General features: G+C 44.9%; 1 protein-coding gene across 2 annotated transcripts in view; it reads right to left on the bottom strand.

The window, feature by feature from the left end:
• Positions 1-6,722: 6,722 nt before the first annotated feature.
• Positions 6,723-19,812, bottom strand: part of LOC133369167 (fatty acyl-CoA hydrolase precursor, medium chain-like) — a 101,184-nt gene continuing 88,094 nt past the window's right edge. For both annotated transcript variants that reach the window (XM_061594138.1, XM_061594139.1), the window contains one exon: positions 6,723-7,445. In XM_061594138.1, the coding sequence (XP_061450122.1) occupies positions 7,259-7,445 (187 nt within the window). In that variant the 3' untranslated portion in view covers positions 6,723-7,258. The remainder of the gene's footprint in view (positions 7,446-19,812) is intronic.

Consider the following 19,812-nt stretch of genomic DNA (forward strand, 5'->3'; position numbering starts at 1 on the left):
GTTCTTATGTTCTTATGAAAGCTTGTGCTGAAAGAGCTATTGTGGATCATTTCTGGATCTCTAAACTTGCGTATATTCACCAAATTTATCATATACCCCAGCAGGCCTTTTTATCCCATGCAAACAGGGCCATACTTAGAGAGGCCATTTTCCAGCATAGTGCCCGGCTAGACAGGCTTGTAATAACAAACTCCAGATTCTCTAAGTGGTTCGGAGCTTTTAAACGTGACCACTCAAGGGCAAGTTATCTGGCCCAACCATTAACGACAAAACTCAGGCAGGCATTTACGGCCCTCAGATTTCAGATGATGCCGAGTGCAGTATTGTCCGGCCATTACAATCAGATCCCTAGGTGTCAGCGATATTGCATCTGTGATGCTCCCGTGGTGGAAGATCTGCCCCATTACCTGCTTGAGTGCCCTCTTTACCTCCATCCTCAGGCTAAATTTCTGAGTGGTTTGCTGGCCCGACACGGCCCAGCCCAGGTATACACCACTATCATTTTTCTTCTTTCGGATATAGATCCAACGATCATGTACAGGGTTGCTCTCTTTGTCCTAGTGGCACAGAAGCTAAGGGCGAAGTATTTAGCAGAGCTGGAGCTGGCTTGCTAGTTGGCTGTTAGGTCGCCGGGTTAGGAGTTGGCCGAAGATATGCAGAGTCCAATTTTTATGCGGGAATATAAGATCCGCCTCCAACATTTATCCTTTAGTACCTTCTGGATTGCCCATTCTATATAATTTGTAAGATGGGGTATAACCAGGGGCAATATGGCTATAGAGATAGCAGAGGGTAGCAGTTCCGCTATAGTTCCACTGCAGTAGGTAGCAGTTCCGCTATAGTTCTGCTGTAGAGATAGCAGAGGGTAGCAGTTCTGCTATAGAGATAGCACAGGGTAGCTAGTAGCAGAGCGTAGCAGTTCTGCTGAAGTTCCACTATAGAGACTGAAGAGGGTAGCAGTTAGCAGAGGGTAGCAGTTCCACTATAGTTCTGCTATACAGATAGCAGAGGGTAGCAGGTACCAGAAGGTAGCAGTTCCGCTATAGAAATAGCAGAGGGTAGCAGTTCTGCTACCTGATACCCTCACATCTATTTAAATAAAGATAGCAGAGTGTAGCAGTTCTGCTACCCACTACCCTCGCATCTATTTAAATAGAGATAGCAGAGGGTAGCAGTTCTGCTATAGAGATAGCAGAGGGTAGCAGTTCCCCTATAGTTCCACTATAGATTTTGCAGTGGGTAGCAGCTCTGCTATAGTTCTGCTACACAGATAGCAGAGCGTAGCAGTTCCACTATATTTCCGTTATAGAGAGAGCAGAGGATAGCAGTTCTGCTATAGTTCAGCTGCAGTGGGTATCAGTTCCGCTATAGAGATAGCAGAGGGTAGCAGCTCCGCTATAGAGATAGCCAAGGGTAGCAATGGGTAGCAGTTCTGCTAGAGAGACAGCAGAGGGTAGCAGGTAGCAGAGGGTAGCAGTTCCGCTATAGTTCTGCTATAGAGATAGCAGAGGGTAGCAGTTCCGCTATAGGTCCACTGTAGAGATAGCAGAGGGTAGCAGGGAGCAGACCCTCTGTTGTCTATATAGTGGAACTGCTACCCTCTGCTATATCCATAGCGGAACTATAGCGGAACTGCTACCCTCTGCTACCTGCTACCCTCTGCTATCTCTATAGTGGAACTATAGTGGAAACGCTACCCGCTGCTACCTGCTAACCTCTGCTATCTCTATAGCAGAACTATAGCAGAACTGCTACCCTCTGCTATCTCTATAGCAGAACTATAGTGGAACTGCTACCCTCTGCTACCTGCTACCCTCTGCTATCTCTGTAGCAGAACTGCTACCCTCTACTATCTCTAAAGTGGAACTATAGCGGAACTGCTACCCTTTGCTCTCTCTATAGGGGAACTATAGTCGAACTGCTACCCACTGCTATCTCTATAGCGGAACTATAGCGGAACTGCTACCCTCTGCTACCTGCTATCCTCTGCTATCTCTATAGCAGAACTATTGCAGAACTTCTACCCACTGCTTTCTCTATGGTGGAACTATAGCGGAAATGTTATCCTCTTATACCTGCTACACTCTGCTATCTCTATAGTGGAGCTTCTCCTCAGTGTCCAACGCTCCTTGTCTGAGGGTTTGGAAGAACTTCCCGGACAGAAGCTGCGACACAGAAGAGTGCAGAGAGGCAGACCAGCGAATTCTCCGTTCCGGTGCCTTTATTCCCACCGGATTGAACAAGGGAGGGGAGGGAATTGCATGGAGGAGCTTCAAGTACAACAGAAGGGGAAAGTGATCGCTTTCCACCCTATTGTCCACCTCAAAACTTTGTACGGCCGAAAGCAAAGACCCAGATACAAGGACAAAATCTATGACACTAGCTCCCCTGTTAGTCATGAATGTGTAGGATCCTTTGGATGCATCCACCTCTGAGCCGTGCAGGCATTCTAGCTGGAATAATTGGAGAAGCACCGCCATCCTCCGGCCCTGTTGTTAGACTGGGTGTCCTGAGAAACCCTGTCCACCAAGGAGGAGGCAAAGCAGGGGCCCTGGTTCCAAGAAACCCCTACCTGGAGCCCACTAACTCCCAGCCTGGCATTGAAATCACCACAGATAATCAGACCCGAGTCAGGAAATTGCCGACCCACTTGGGACAATATGTCTCCCAATTGGTCCCAAATAGAGTCGGGCCCCACACACCTCGCGATGGCGGGGGGGAAATAAACATTAATACAAATAAGAGAACCTATTGATTTTCCCACCAGCCTCACAACCTGCACATATTGTGAACAGTTGTAGTGCAGGGGTTGTGACTCCACCGGCAGGTCCACCGAAATAAACATACTAAGTCTGCCACTAGCACGACCTTTAGCGTTGAGTTTTATCGCCGGGTTAGAGAAAGCTCTAAAGCCCTGGAGGAGAGGTGCCTTATCTCGAGTCGCCCAGGTTTCTTGCAAGCAGACGATCTTAAATCGTTGAAGATACTTGACCCAATCAGCATCACAGAATTTATTGTCCCAGCCCATGATATTCCATGATATTATAGGTAGTTGTCAATCCAGGGAATAAATCAACTCCCTTTGGATAATAGACACAGCCGTTTACTTTAAGATGAGGTATGCAAGTCAGGAGCCTTTCTCCAGGGTATCCACCTCAAAGGCACTCTTGATTCTTGGAGCATCACCTTTTTCCCCAAAGATCACAGGCGAGTTCTGGGGACAGCGTGTCCTTACCTCTATGGGGATTGGCAGGGTGGAACGAACTATGCTGTTGGACCCATAGATGGAGTCTGGGGCACCCAATTCTGCCTCCTCTAAGCACCTCATCCTTTGCCAACAGCCAGGAGAGATGGAATTAACCATTCCCTCCTTTGTAGGGGGCGGGGGAAGATATGTCGGGGGGCACTAGAGTACTGAGGCTCAATAGGGGACCCCAATCTTTTGTAGTCTGTGGCCCAAAGAATGGAGCTCCCTTGCTGTAGGGGGATGGTCCCAAGTCCTTTCCTTTCCGGGGGCTGCTCGGCGAGAACTGGGCCTAAGGACGACTGCAAATGTGTGTTGACTAGGTGATACTTTAGCTGAGTGAATCTCGTCAGTATTTCCAAACGACCATTTGGCGGGAGTAGACTAAAAGAGTGTAGCAACATTTTTTCGTCCTCGTCAAGGGGGTCTAAAGGCCAGGAGGGAAGTTGGCTCTCTTCCTGCTTGAGGAATTCCTTGTATCTAATATTGTTAACTGAGGATGCGACGCCACCTCCTCTGTGTGTCTCCATTGTGTCCAGATCAATTAGGAGTCCTTGATTCTCCTTCCTCTCCTCTTGAGGGCGAGTAGCGCAATTCCTACACCGAGGAACCAAGGGCTCCGGGGGGGGGGCTGTTTTCAAAGAACCTTACTATTACAATGCCTAGATGAGCCAGGGCCTCCTTGTGATGTAAGATTTGTCTCACCACCTTCTGCGATGAGAAAGTGGCCACTGCGCGCTCGTTGATACTGTTGAAATATAAGTATTCCACCTGGACTACATCCGCCGTATGGAGGTGAATTGTGGGACAGCCCTTTAAGGCCTCGACCAGATGGAGTTTATGATCAGCTTGAGACAACAAGCCAATGGGTTTGGGGTAGTCTGCAAAGACCAGCTTATGCTGGTTCCATACTAAATTCCACTTGAGAGCACAGGGGGTATTTGGCTGAGCCAGCAATACGTGCTCCTTTTGTAACACATCCTGCCATGGGTCTTGAAGAAAGATGTTGCTTCCTTGCACTTCACACACATGGGCCCTTGGAGAAATCTGGGCCGAGGTATGAGAGCACAAATTGGGTGTGGCCTTCTGGGACAATGGCAAGGATTTCTTTACAGTACTCTCTTGGGGGGCACGGCCCTTTCTCCATATTCTGAGGCTTTAATTGGCCCACAAGATCAAACAGTTTTCGGAAGTTCATTTTGTTGCCACGGGGTAATTTTTGATTTTTCAAATTTTTGCTCTTTTTTATATTGGGAAGCTTCCTCCTAGTTGCTCTTCGGCACCTACTAGGGAAGATGGTACACTGCTTCCTCAATAGCCCTGCCAAAGTCACCTGTTTTTGACTGTCAGCTAATTCCTCAACCCAAGGAAGGAGGACCTTACATCAGTGGTTCATGCTCTGGTAACCTCACGTTTGGACTACTGCAACGCGCTCTACGTAGGGCTACCTCTGAAGATGGTTCGGAAGCTACAGCTAGTGCAAAATATGGCGGCCAGACTGCTAACAAGAACTAAGTGGTCTGAGCATATAACACCTGTTCTGGCTCACCTGCACTGGCTTCCAGTATGCTACCAGGCCAGATTCAAAGTGTTGGTACTAACCTACAAAGCCTTATACGGCGCGGGACCATGATACCTGCAGGAACGCCTCTCCTGTTATGAACCGGCTCGTACACTACGGTCTACTACGAAGGCCTTCCTCTGGGTCCCGACCCATAGGGAGGCCCGGAGGGTAGTAACAAGATCTAGGGCTTTCTCAGTGGTGGCCCCCGAATTGTGGAATAGTCTCCCTGAGGAGGTACGCCTGGCACCAACACTATTATCTTTTCGGCGCCAGGTTAAAACCTTTCTCTTCTCTGAGGCATTTTAATCTAAGTTATTTATGTAAATGTTGTAATTGGTATTTTAGATGATGTACTTTTATATTTGTTATATTGATCTTGTAATTTTATTATTGTATATGTTTCTGTGTTTGCCGCCCAGAGAGCTGTTTGCTAGTCGGGCGGGATATAAGCTGAATAAAATAAATAAATAAATAAATAAAGGAGAGGCATGGAGCTTTTGGTGGAGCTCGACAAGGGTTGTTAGCAGCTGGTTGCATTTGCTAAGAAAGGCTTTCATGTGCTTCATCTCTGCTGCCAGCGTGAACAAACCGCCTGTTATTAACAGATGTTGATCCGGCGCTGTATAGTCGGAATGAGGGTGTTGTTCCTGAGAGTCTGCAATTGCAGAGGAATTTTTATCTAGCCCCTTGTTATTAAAGTCCCCGACATAAGAGGCTCCTCTTGGGGATCCTCACACCCGTGAAGATCTAGACTTCTTTGCTCAACGGGGGAGGCGAGCCTAAAAGTAAAACCAGGGCTCTCCGAAGTCTCTAAGGCGCTAGAGGCAGATCGATTCCCAGGGACCAAAGCAGAATGGGGTAGTACCATTTTGGCCAGAGAGATCTCCTGAGCCTCACTGGAAGCTGGCTGATGCACGGGATTATTCGCACTGTCATTCTCCGCCATTGCGATTTCAGTTTCCACTGCCATCTACTAGCCAAGCTGTGCATCTCTGAGGAGATGTGAGACTTTACAACTACCTCTTCTGTAAGTAAAGAAAGGTTAGTTAATTTTCTTGTTTTGTTTTTGTGACTGAATTTTACCTGGCCCCTTTTTGGGGGTGGGTTTTAAGGAACCATTTTGCTACTATTAATTGTGCACTTATATTTTATTCAATCAAGCTACTTCTTATTTACCAGTGTGTGCTCATTGCAGGGGCAAATTGGCTCTGAATCTGGTACCTTGGCCACTGATGTGGGTTTGCCTGAGGCTCAAGGACAAGGAGTTCCCCCTTCTGGCTCTTTTGGAATCTCTGGCAGGTTTATTTCTGGGCTCTGGGTTTCCCCTTGACTCAAGAGTGACTAACCAGTTTAATGGGTGGTGGCAGTCTACCTACCTTGCAGGGTTCCTGTTGGATTACTTAGCCCTGACAAGGGGAGATATTTTGCCAGGATCAATTGCCCTGGGTGAGAAGTTGAGTCCTGAGACTGCACAGAGTGCTAGGCTAGTGGTACATGTGCATGACAAACAGAGGTTCTCAAAAGTGATACATGGCTATGTAGGGACAGAGACTGAAAAAGACCCTAGGGCTCATTTTAGGGATGCCTTAAATTTCCCTAAAGAGGATGTTGTGGCTATGATACAGTTATCTAGCTCCAAGGAGATGGATGTCTGCCTTGCTTCGGAGTGTGCCTACCAAAAATTTTGGATGGCCAGTAGGACTGCCTGTAGGGTAGATAATTCGCTCTTAAGAGGCTATGAGGTCATACCCTTGTTTCGTGGCGATACTAAAGTACTCATGGTTCGTTTCTGTACTACGACCGCATGAAAATCACATGAAGCACTAAAATGCTGGGGAATTTTCATGAAGATTTTTTTTAAAAAAAAATTGCTGCAGAAATGTGGAGAATTGAATTTAAGATAGGAAGAATTAGAAACTGAGAGAATCAATTTTTCCATCCCTAGCAAATCCTCCTGCTTTATGTTTTTCATCAAAAAAAATCCAACAGAGTGTTAAGCACGTGTCAAAGTGGGCACAGTGTCTATCTTAGAAGATGAATTTCCTTTTCTGTGAGATAGAAAAGTGGGAAATGCCTCTTGTAAAATAGCAGCAACTATCTGTATTATTTTGGTAAGTAGTCTTTGGAAAGTAAGAAAAGAATTTTAAAAGATGCCACCTGATTATTCAGGGGCCCTTTTTAATCAATCAAAATATTTTTTAATTGCTTAACTGACTAAATATTGCAGCCATGTGCAGTATTCATGGGCAGCTGCTGCTTCAGTAAGCTACACTAGGGCTACAAACTCTTCACCATTCAAATGACAATATTTCCTGAATTGTGAATCACCTGACATTTCTGCTTTATAGAGATTCAATGACAGTCGCTTTGACAATTACATACATGACAATATGCTTTGACAATCACATCTTCCAGACTGCAAGACAAAAATGAGCAAATTGTTTTCTCAGCTACAGCTCCCCATGTGTTTCCTTTTCTTTAGCCATTTTCTTCATTTTTTCAGGCAGGGTCTTTAACCAGAAGTCCACTCGGTTCTTCTTCAGTTTCTTTGATTTCCTTTGCTCCAAGTTTAATTCCAAATATTCTTCATTCAGGTCGAAGCGAGGCCATTCCACCAAACCTTTGCCATTTGGATTTCTGAAAATGTCACACTCAAGAATTCAGTTTGCACCCAACATACTGGTCTTGTACTACATACATATACATGAAGCCCCTGCTGAATGGGGTCAGTTTTGGAGTTCATTATCATCAGTATGATGATGACATGCAACTCTGTTTTTACTTCCCATCCCTGAAGCTGAGATGGTGGATGTGCTGAACTGGTGCCTGACCACAGTGGCATGGAGTACCTTCTATCGCCTTCAGATATGTCTCTACCTGGACACAGAGAGCATGTCTTCAGTAATCTAACCTTTAGTAACCTCTAGACTAGATTATAGCAATAGGCTATTGCAAGTACAGAACACAATTAAAAAATAAAATTATCACCATAAAACTACTTGAGGCATGTATGCTGTACAAAGGCAAAAGGACTACTATACTTATAAAACTAACCTTCAGATTGTACCACATTATTTAAAAAACATTAAAATTTAACTGCTACAAAAGTTAAGAATTGCTACAAAAGTTAATACAGCTAAAACAACTGATGATAGGAATATTAGATCAGAGCATGACAATTTACTACATTATCAGAAATATATTTTTTCTGACCTTTAGTGCTACCAGGGGCAAAAGAGAGACCATATAGGTTACAAAGGTATCTGTGTCAAAAAAACGATAAAAAATCTTCTCTGGAACCTGATTAGAATGCAGATGGGATAAGACAAAATCCAAAAAATTAACTTGTGGTTCAGAGCACAAAGGGCAAAACAACAGATAATGAGGCAGATATTCAGTCTCTGAAGCTCTGCAAATACAGAGGTGTTGAGCCAGAGGGGCCTGTGATATCTGCAACTCATGGCAGTTGGCATAGTTTGAAAATGAAGTGCCGTTTGATGGTAACACTTGTAAAGCCTATACTATTTCAAGAATTCAAAATTGATAATGGCCAGTCTATCTCAGAAAGTGATTTTCTCTGGAAGATTTTTAAAGCAGGATTAACTAAACAGCCTCCTGCCATACAGAAAAATTTAAGAATAGTTCCAATTGTTCTTAAAGTTTCTTAGTTACTTCCACATGTGTTTTCCAGGAAGGATTTTCTGTACACAGAGAGATATTTAAACTCCTGGCATTGTTCAATTATCATCAATAGACCATTGGAAATGAGAGTGTCTTTTTCTAATCATCTTTGTTTTACCATAGTTAATATTCACATTTTCCTTCTTACAGTTCTCACTAAGCTTAGGAAGCAGCCTTCTTTAGGTCTGTTCCCTGAGGTAGACTCCATCCAAATTTGCAAAGGATGGACAGGACAGGGTTTATACATTTTATTTGCAACAGCAGAGGAAAGGGGTCACTTTCAACTCTGTTGTCAACCTCAAACCTAAATATGTCAGACAGCAGAGTAACAGATCTTGCCACATAGTCTATTGTGCTAGCACCTCTGTTAGTAAGGTAAATAAAGGTACCCATAGGCTTAACCCTTATAGAGAACCCTTACCGGTAGGATCCTGTAGTATTACATATGTGGCGCATCATCAATACGAACAGTGACTCTGGGGTGAGTGAGAGGGTAAGGGGTTTTGCTTTTGATTAGTTGTATTTCTTGTTATACTTTATAATATAAGTAATAAAAAGTTTGAAAAAATCTCTGCTCTTGTTTGTTTATAATTTTGTCCTGGGAAATTCTATCAATAAAAGGCTTGTGGACCTGCACCATAATTTGTGCTATCCACTTGGTTTACCAATGCAGCAGGCAGTGCAAAACACTGGAAAGCCCCCACACCCCTGCTGGCTTCTTACCTGCATAGTTTTGTTTAAGGTTCATTAAGTCTCCACATAACAGGAGTCTTGTATTTGGGAACTGAAACTCCAAGAGAGTCAAGGTTTCTGATAAGCTATCCCAAATACTATAGAGGCCTAGGTCTTTGGCTAGGTTAGGAGAGAGCCTAATTGCTTTCCCATAATAAAATAGAATCTCTATATACTGTGGAAAAACACTATTCAGTAGCTGCATATATACTTGCAAATCAACTGAAATAAATATGGTAAGGCCACCATTGCCATGGCCTTTAATATTAGGTTTTAGAGCAAGGACAGAAAATGAATGAAATCCCTATAAAGAGGGTAGATTTGTTTCAAGAGCCCAGGTTTCCGCTAAGTAAAGAATCTTCCATTTTTGGAGTTAAATTACAAAATCAGCATCATGAAACTTATATCCCCCAAGAAGAGTAAAAGTAAGACTGTTATTGCCATATATACACCCCATTTCACGAGGAGGCGAGTAGGGACTGAGGAATTAAAGTTTTTGCTTGCAGTCTCTAGGCTAGGCCAATCTCCCGAGGTTCCAAAAAGCAAAGGGCCATCCATTTCTTTGAAAGGGTATGAATGGTTTGAGCTCTTCAGAATTGTCCGGGGACTATTACACACTGGCCCCAAGGACATGGTAGAACCATCTAAGGCCCACTGTAATGAATTTTCTAGGCACTTCCAGGATAAATCCTTTAGCATTAACCAGAACTTAGACACCACTGTTATAGCAGGTGAATCAAGTGGAATATCCAGAGCACAGCCTTGTCCTGATTTCTTGGATGAGTTTCAGTTGGCACATCTTGAGGACGTTGACAAGGTGCTTGGACAGGTTCATGCAACCACTTTGGTGCTGGATCCTTGCCCTTCTTGGCTAATAAAAGCTAGCAGGGTTGGAACAGCCGGCTGGGCCAGGGAAGTGATTAATGCCTCTGCGAGAGGGAGTGGTCCCTGGCTGCCTGAAAGAGGTGGTAGTGAGACCACTCCTGAAGAGACCCTCCCGGGGCCCAGAAAATCTTAATAACTATAGGCTGGTGGCAAATGTTCCATTCCTGGGCAAGGTCCTTGAACGAGTGGTTGCAGGCCAACTCCAGACATGCTTGGATGAGACCGATTATCTGGATCCATTTCAGTCAGGTTTCAGGCCTGGTTTTGGCATGGAAACAGCCTTGGTCACCCTGTATGATGACCTCTGTTGGGAGAGAGACAGGGGGAGTGTGACTCTGTTGATTCTCCTTGATCTCTCAGCGGCTTTTGATACCATCAACCATGGTATCCTTCTGGGAAGACTGGCTGAGTTGGGAGTGGGAGGGACTGCAAGGCAATAGTTCCACTCCTACTTGGCAGGTCGATTCCAGAAGGTGGTGCTTGGGGAACATTGCTCGGCACCCTGGACTCTACAGTATAGGGTTCTGCAGGGGTCATGCTGTTCAACATCTACATGAAACCATTGGGTGTGGTCATCCGGCGCTTTGCAGCTCATTGCATCAGTATGCTGATGACACGCAGCTCTATCTCTCCTTTTCATCCTCTTCAGCTGAGGCTGTCAATGTGCTGAACCGGTGCCTGGCTGCGACAATGGACTGGTCCACGAGCTAGAGGGAGCCCCCAGCTGACAAAGCGTCAAGGCCCCAGCTGACAAAGCACCAAGGTGAGTTAAGCAGCAGAGCAAGGAGGCCAGGGCCCCCCACTCTGCCCGTTTGTTCCCTGACCTCAACTAAACCACAGTTTCCAAGCCATTAACTTAATGAACCTTAAACAAAACTATGCAGGTAAGAAGCCAGCAGGGGTGTGGGGGCTTTCCACTGTTTTGCACTGCCTGCAGCATGTACGACTATCTGCCTGTTGGACAGAAGTCGTGGGTGTGCAATGAGCTCCTGGCTCTCCGGGAACGACTTCATTTCCTTGAGGCCAAGGTGGCTGACCTGGAAAAGCTGAGAGAGGCAGAGAGGTGTGTGGATGAGGCCTTCAGGGACATTACAGCTGTGTCCCACTCCAAGGATGATAGCTCTCCTGCTATCATGGAGAACGATGATGTTGGGGGAAGGAGAGCATCCAGCTGAGGAAGAGGGAAACAATCCCTTAGAAGGGACCCATTCCTTGGGGGATGAGCAGCTATCCTCTTGTGCCCTAGGATATATCTCCGTGGGGTGGAGGGATCCTTGTAGTGCGCGATTCGATCATTAGGAACATAGACAGTGGGGTGTGTGATGGGCGTGCAGACCGCAAAGTGATTTGCCTGCCTGGTGCGAAGGTTGCGGATATCGCCCGTCGTTTAGATAGTTTGGTCGACAGTGCCGGGGAGGAGTCAGTGGTCGTGGTGCACGTTGGCACCAATGACATGGGGAAATGCAGCCGTGAGGTCCTGGAAGCAAAATTTAGGTTGCTAGGTAGGATGCTGAAAGCCAGGACCTCCAAGGTGGCTTTCTCTGAAATGCTACGGGTTCCACATGCAGGGCCAGCCAGACAGGCACAGCTTTGTAGTCTCAATGCATGGATGAGACAATGGTGTCGGGAGGAGGGGTTTGGGTTTGTTAGGCACTGGGGAACATTTTGGGACAAGCCGGGCCTGTACAAAAGGGATGGGCTCCACTTGAACCAGAATGGAACCAGACTGCTGGCACTTAAAATTAAAAAGGGCAGAGCAGCTTTTAAACTGACTGAGGGGGGAAACCCGACAGGAGCTGAGGAAGGTCCGGTTCGGAATAAACCTCCCCCCTGGGATGAAGACCAAAGAAATGATGAAATTTTAAAAGGGGTAGGCCTAGAAGTAGGCATTGTGAGAGCAGGGGCACAGGATATAAATTCAGAAGGGCAAAATTACCACAGGCCAAACCACAAGTGCCAAAGACACTTGAAGAGAGACACTGGTTACAAGTGCCTGTATGCTAATGCTAGGAGCCTCCGAACCAAGATAGGAGAGCTTGGTCTTAGAGGAGAGCATTGATATAGTGAGCATAACGGAGACCTGGTGGAATGGAGAAAACCAGTGGGATATGGTTATCCCTGGATATAAACTATATCGGAAGGACAGGGAAGTACGTATTGGTGGCGGAGTCACTCTATACGTGAAAGAAGGCATTGAATCCAGCAAGCTCGAAAACCCAAAAGAGGCGGACTTCTCTACAGAATCGTTGTGGGTGGTGATACCATGCCCCAGGTTAATACTGGGAACGATGTATCGTCCCCCTGATCAAAATGCTCAGGGAGACCTGGAGATGAGATATGAAATTGAGGAAGCATCCAAACTAGGAAATGTGGTAGTAATGGGTGACTTCAACTACCCGGACATAGACTGGCTGCATATGTGTTCCAGTCACAACAAAGAAGCAAAATTTCTAGATATTCTAAATGACTATGCCCTAGACCAGTTAGTCACGGAACCGACCAGAGGGATGGCAACCCTGGACTTAATCCTCAGTGGTGCGAGATGTAAGTGTTGTCAAACCGATTGGGAGCAGTGACCATAGTGCTATCAAATTAAACATACATGTAAATGGCCAATTGCCAAGAAAATCCAACACGGTCACATTTGAGGAAACTTCACAAAAATGAGGGGATTGGTAAAAAGAAAGCTGAAGAACAAAGTCCAGAGGGTCACATCACTCGAAAATGCTTGGAAGTTGTTTAAAAACACTATATTAGAAGCTCAACTGGAGTGCATACCGCAGATTAGAAAACGTACCACCAGGGCCAAGAAGATGCCAGCATGGTTAATGAGCAAAGTCAAGGAAGCTCTTAGAGGCAAAAAGTCTTCCTTCAGAAAATGGAAGTCTTGTCCAAATGAAGAAAATAAAAAGGAACAGAAACTCTGGCAAAAGAAATGCAAGAAGACAATAAGGAGTGGGAGGTACTGCATTGCAGTGGTTCCACTCCTACTTGGCAGGTCACCTCCAGAAGGTGGTGCTTGGGGAATATTACTCGGCACCCTGGACTCTCTAGTATGGGGTTCCGCAGGGGTCAGTTCTGTACCCCATGCTGTTCAACATCTACATGAAACCGTTGGGTGTGGTCATCCGGAGCTTTGGAGTGTGTTGCCATCAGTATGCTGATGACACGCAGCTCTATTTCTCCTTTTCATCTTCTTCAGGTGAGGCTGTCAATGTGCCTGGCTGCAACAATGGACTGGATGAGGGCTAATAAACTGAGGCTTAATCCAGACAAGACTGAGATGCTGCTAGTGGGTGGTTCTTCTGACCAGATGGTGGATGTCCAACCTGTCCTGGATGGGGTTGCACTCCCCCTGAAGGAGCAGGTTCATAGCTTGGGGGTTCTCCTCGAACCATCTCTGTCACTTGAGGCTCAGGTAGCCTCGGTGGCACGGAGTGCCTTCTACCAACTTTGGTTGGTGGCCCAACTACGTCCCTATCTGGACAGAGATAACCTGGCTTCAGTTGTCCATGCTCTGGTAACCTCCAAATTAGATTACTGCAATGCACTCTACGTGGGGCTGCCTTTGAAGACGGTTCGGAAACTGCAGCTTGTGCAAAATGCAGTGGTCAGATTGGTAACAGGGACCAGACGGTCCAGACATATAAAACCGATTCTGGCCCACTTGCATTGGCTGACTGTATGTTTCCGAGCTCAATTCAAGGTGCTGGTTTTGACCTATAAAGCCTTACACGGCTTGGGACCACAATACCTGATGGAACGCCTCTCCCGATACGAACCCACCCCATACACTACGTTCAAGATCAAAGGCCCTCCTCCAGGTGCCTACTCCAAGGGAAGCTCGGAGGGTGGCAACAAGGGAGGTGCACCTGGTGCCAACACTGTTATGTTTTTGGCGCCAGGTCAAGACTTTCCTCTTCTCTCAGGCATTTTAGTATGTGTTTTAAATTGTTTTTAAATTGTTTTACATTTTAAAATTGTGTTTTAAATTGTTTTTAAAATATGTGTTTTAAATTGTATATTTGTTTTAATGTTTTGATTGCTGTAAACTGCCCAGAGAGCTTCGGCTATGGGGCGGTATACAAGTGCAATCAATCAATCAATCGATCAATCAATCAATCAATAAGGGATGCTAAAAAGGAATTTGAGGAGCACATTGCTAAGAACAGAAAAACCAACAACAAAAAATTCTATAAATACATTCAAAGCAGGAGACCATCTAGGGAGGCGATTGGACCCTTGGATGATAAGGGAGTCAAGGTGTACTAAAGAACGATAAGGAGATTGTAGAGAAGCTAAATGAATTTTTTGCATCTGTCTTCACAGTGGAAGATATAGGGCAGATCCCTGAACCTGAACTAACATTTGCAGGAATGGATTCTGAGGAACTGAGACAAATAGTGGTAACGAGAGAGGAATTTTGAGGCTTAATAGACAATATAAAAACTGTCAAATCACCGGGCCCAGATGGCATCCACCCGAGAGTTCTCAAAAAACTCAAATGGGAAATTGCTGATCTGCTAACTAAAATATGTAACTTGTCCCTCAGGTCCTCCTCCGTGCCTGAGGACTGGAAAGTGGCAAATGTAACGCCAATCTTTAAAAAGGGATCCAGGGGGGATCTCGGAAATTACAGGCCTTAACTTCTGTCCCTGGAAAACTGGTAGAAAGTATTATTAAAGCTGGATTAACTAAGCACATAGAAGAACAAGCCTTGCTGAAGCAGAGCCAGCATGGCTTCTGCAAGGGAAAGTCCTGTCTCAGTAACCTATTAGAATTCTTTGAGAGTGTCAACAAGCATATAGATAGAGGTGATCCAGTGGACATAGTGTACTTAGACTTTCAAAAAGCTTTTGACAAGGTACCTCACCAAAGACTTCTGAGGAAGCTTAGCTGTCATGGAATAAGAGGACAGTTAAGAAGCAGAAAGCAGAGAGTAGGAATAAACGGACAGTTCTCCCAATGGAGGGCTGTGGAAAGTGGAGTCCCTCAAGGATCGGTATTGGGACCTGTACTTTTCAACTTGTTCATTAATGACCTAGAATTAGGAGTGAGCAGTGAAGTGGCCAAGTTCACTGACGATACTAAATTGTTCAGGGTTGTTAAAACAAAAAGGGATTGCGAAGAGCTCCAAAAAGACCTCTCCAAACTGAGTGAATGGGCAGAAAAATGACAAATGCAATTCAATATAAACAAGTGTAAAATTATGCATATTGGAGCAAAAAATCTTAATTTCACATATACGCTCATGGGGTCTGAACTGGCGGTGACCGACCAGGAGAGAGACCTCGGGGTTGTAGTGGACAGCACGATGAAAATGTCAACCCAGTGTGCGGCAGCTGTGAAAAAGGCAAATTCCATGCTAGCGATAATTAGGAAAGGTATTGAAAATAAAACAGCCGATATCATCATGCCATTGTATAAATCTATGGTGCGGCCGCATTTGGAATACTGTTTACAGTTCTGGTCGCCTCATCTCAAAAAGGATATTATAGAGTTGGAAAAAGTTCAGGGCAACCAGAATGATCAAGGGGATGGAGTGACTCCCTTATGAGGAAAGGTTGCAGCATTTGGGGCTTTTTAGTTTAGAGAAAAGGTGGGTCAGAGGAGACATGATAGAAGTGTATAAAATTATGCATGCCATTGAGAAAGTGGATAGATAAAAGTTTTTCTCCCTCTCTCATAATACTAGAACTCGTGGACATTCAAAGAAGCTGAATGTTGGAAGATTCAGGACAGACAAAAGGAAGTACTTCTTTACTCAGCGCATAGTTAAACTATGGAATTTGCTCCCACAAGACGCAGTAATGGCCACCAGCTTGGATGGTTTTAAAAGAAGATTAGACAAATTCATGGAGGACAGGGCTATCAATGGCTACTAGCCATGATGGCTGTGCTCTGCCACCCTAGTCAGAGGCAGTATGTTTCTGAAAACCAATTGCTGCAAGCCTCAGGAGGGGAGAGTGTTCTTGCACTCAGGTCCTGCTTGCGGGCTTCCCCCAGGCACCTGGTTGGCCACTGTGAGAACAGGATGCTGGACTAGATGGACCACTGGCCTGATCCAGCAGGCTCTTATATTCTTATGTTCTTATTCACGTAGGAACCATATTATGACAAACCTGAAATTTTAGAATGTGAGGTAGAAGCAGCTCTTAAAATACTTGAAGAAACAAATCACCAGGAATAGATGGCATACCAATAGAGCTGCTACAAGTTACTGAGACTGACTCTGTCCAAATTTTGACAAAACTTTGTCAACAAATATGGAAAAGAAAACAATGGCCCATTCCAATGAATGGGTTCAGTATTTCCAAAGAAAGGGAATCCCAGGGATCGCAGTAATTATCAAACTGTTGCCTTAATATCCCATGCAAGTAGAGTAATGCTCAAGATTCTACAACGGCTCTTACCATATATGGAGTGAGAAATGCCAGATATCCAAGCTGGATTTAGAAAGGGAAGAGGTAGCAGAGATCATATCGCAAACATACGTTGGGTAATGGAACGGACCAAGGAATTTCAGAAGGAAATCACCCTGTGCCTTATAGATTACGGCAAAGCTTTTGATTGTGTAGATCACAAAAAACTATGGAATGCTAAAAGAAAGCTAGGACCGGGGATAGCAGGTATAAGAGAACTAGAAAAGGTCCTCAAATGCAAAGATCTATCACTGGACACCAAAGTCAGGGTAATTCAGGCCACGGTATTCCCAATCTCTATGTATGGTTGTGAAAGTTGGGCAGTGAAAAACATGGATAAGAGAAAAATCCACTCATTCGAAATGTGGTGTTGGAGGAGAGCTTTGTGCAGACAAAGACAAATAACTGGGTGTTAGAACAAATTAAACCAGAGCTATCACTAGAAGCTAAAATGATGAAATGGTGGTTATCATACTTTGGACACATAATGAGAAGACATGATTCACTAGAAAAAGCAATAATGTTGGGAAAAACAGAAGGGAGTAAGAACATAAGAACATAAGAGGAGCCTGCTGGATTGGGCCAGTGGCCCATCTAGTCCAGCATCCTGTTCTCACAGTGGCCAACCAGGTGCCTGGGAGAAGCCCGCAAGCAGGACCCGAGTGCAAGAACACTCTCCCCTCCTGAGGCTTCCGGCAAATGGTTTCCAGAAGCATGCTGCCTCTGACTAGGGTGGCACAGCACAGCCATCACGGCTAGTAGCCATTGATAGCCCTGTCCTCCATGAATTTGTCTAATCTTCTTTGAAAGCCATCCAAGCTGGTGGCCATTACTGCATCTTGTGGGAGCAAATTCCATAGTTTAACTATGCGCTGAGTAAAGAAGTACTTCCTTTTGTCTGTCCTGAATCTTCCAACATTCAGCTTCTTTGAATGTCCACGAGTTCTAGTATTATGAGAGAGGGAGAAGAACTTTTCTCTATCCACTTTCTCAATGCCATGCATAATTTTATACACTTCTATCATGTCTCCTCTGACCCGCCTTTTCTCTAAACTAAAAAGCCCCAAATGCTGCAACCTTTCCTCGTAAGGGAGTCACTCCATCCCCTTGATCATTCTGGTTGCCCTCTTCTGAACCTTTTCCAACTCTATAATATCCTTTTTGAGATGAGGCAACCAGAACTGTACACAGTATTCCAAATGCGGCCGCACCATAGATTTATACAACGGCGTGATGATATCGGCTGTTTTATTTTCAATACCTTTCCTAATTATCGCTAGCATGGAATTTGCCTTTTTCACAGCTGCCGCACACTGGGTCAACATTTTCATCGTGCTGTCCACTACAACCCCGAGTAGAAAAATAGGAAGGCCAAACAAGAGATGGATTGATTCCACCAAGGAAGCCACAGACTTGAATTTATAAGACTTGAACAGAGTGGTTTATAACAATTGCTATTGGAGGCTGCTGATACACAGGGTTGCCATAAATCATAATCGAGTTGAAGGCACATAACACACACACAGACAGCTGTGCAAAGGCAGGATTTGTTGCAACAGTTCTTTTTGCATTAGAGAGCTGTTTAATGTGGAAATTCAACAGAGGGGATTGAATAGCTGTACAAAATACCCGGGCAGGGATTCTGATTTTCATGATTAAAGATGGACTTGTAGAGGAAGCAAAAGTAAACAAATATTTTTTAAAAGAAGAGAAGCTCTAAAGTATCTTTACACTGAATGATAAAGTCATGGTTTGAAAGAGAATGCAGACAGTGTATTGCCAAGGGGGGGGCGGGATGGTGTCTGGTAAAACTGCAAAACTAATCTGCAATGGTTGAAGCACCAGCTGAAAAGGACCTTTTCCTGGATTACCATGCTGTTTCTGTCGGAATTTCTCTATTGAGATGTGTAGCAGAGTTGTGTAGCGCTGCGGAACGGAGAGTACTGAGCGAGCATAGTGTGTGCGTGTGTGAATCTTTGCTAAGATTCTACCTTCCCTGCAAATTAGTCAGACAGAGACTTTAAGCTTTAAAATAAGAAACAACTACCTTATTCTGGAAGTACATGCTTGATAGGAAAGAGCTCTATATCTAGCTAACTAGCTATGCTAGAGCAACGAGCACTGGTCCCAGTACTCGCCCTCATCCTGGTTGAGAGGAGAGACAAAAAGAAGATGTCTGCTGTCCTCTCGAGAGAAAGAGAACACTGAGAGAGGCGGGAAGGAACTGGGATCAAACATCCTGTTGCTTATCAGTCTAGCAGGAAGAGGCAGGATCAAAGGGATAGGTATAGCCTCAACCATCAAGAGGTCTATCTCTCTAGCTACCCTTATTAACCCCATGCAGCCTCAACCCACCAAGTTGGAGTTGAACCTCATACATTCCAACACCCCTTCTCAACGAGAACTTGGTTCATTCTACAAGGTGCATCTTGCCTCGTAGTTTCTGGTGTTGGACTTTGCCCAATGGTATGGTCAAAGCATCAGCTGTCATCTCTTCTGTTGGACAGTAGGTCATCTCTAGAAGTCCTTCCTTATGTCCTTTAGGTAGTGGAACTTCGCATCAATGTGCTTCATGCAAGAACTTTGCCCTTCTGATTCTGCGAGTCTTATGCAGGCTTGATTGTCCTCAAGATAGGCTCTGGTTCAGATATGCGCAAGTCTCCCAGAAGCTTGTGTAGCCACAGCATTTCCTTGCATGCCTCATCAGCTGATATGTACTCAGCCTCAATAGATGAATGTGCTACAATCTCTTGCTTTTGACTTGTCCAATAGATAAGTGACTGTCCATAGCAGAACAAGTTTCCACTGGTTGACTTACGATCTTTGGTGTCTCCAGTTCAGTCAGCATCAGCATATCCTAGAAGTGTAGGATCTCGAGTAGCTGATAGCTTTAGTTTTAAGTTTGCAGTGCCTTTCAGATATCTTGCCACTCTCTCGACTGCTTCCCAGTCTTTCTTGTTTGGCAAGCTGGTTTTTCTGCAAAGGTATCCCACTGCTACCACATCTGGTCTGGTTATTGTGCTGATATACAGGAGTTTCCCTATAGCTTGTCTGTACCTTTCGTTGTCTTCCCAGGGTTGATTGTTCTGGTCTGGTTTCAAGTATCCTACTTCCATTGGTGTAGGTGCTGGATGTGCATCCTTCAGTCCTAGACTCTCAAGTAGGTCTTGAATCTTTTGTTTTTGGTTTAGAAAAAAGGATTCATCATCCTCTCTTTCAATTTGTATTCCACGGTAGTATGTGATGTTGCCTAGACATTTCACTTCAACTTCCTTGCTTAGATT

The sequence above is a fragment of the Rhineura floridana genome, chromosome 13 (genome assembly GCF_030035675.1).
Source record: "Rhineura floridana isolate rRhiFlo1 chromosome 13, rRhiFlo1.hap2, whole genome shotgun sequence".
Classification (NCBI taxonomy): Eukaryota; Metazoa; Chordata; class Lepidosauria; order Squamata; family Rhineuridae; genus Rhineura; species Rhineura floridana.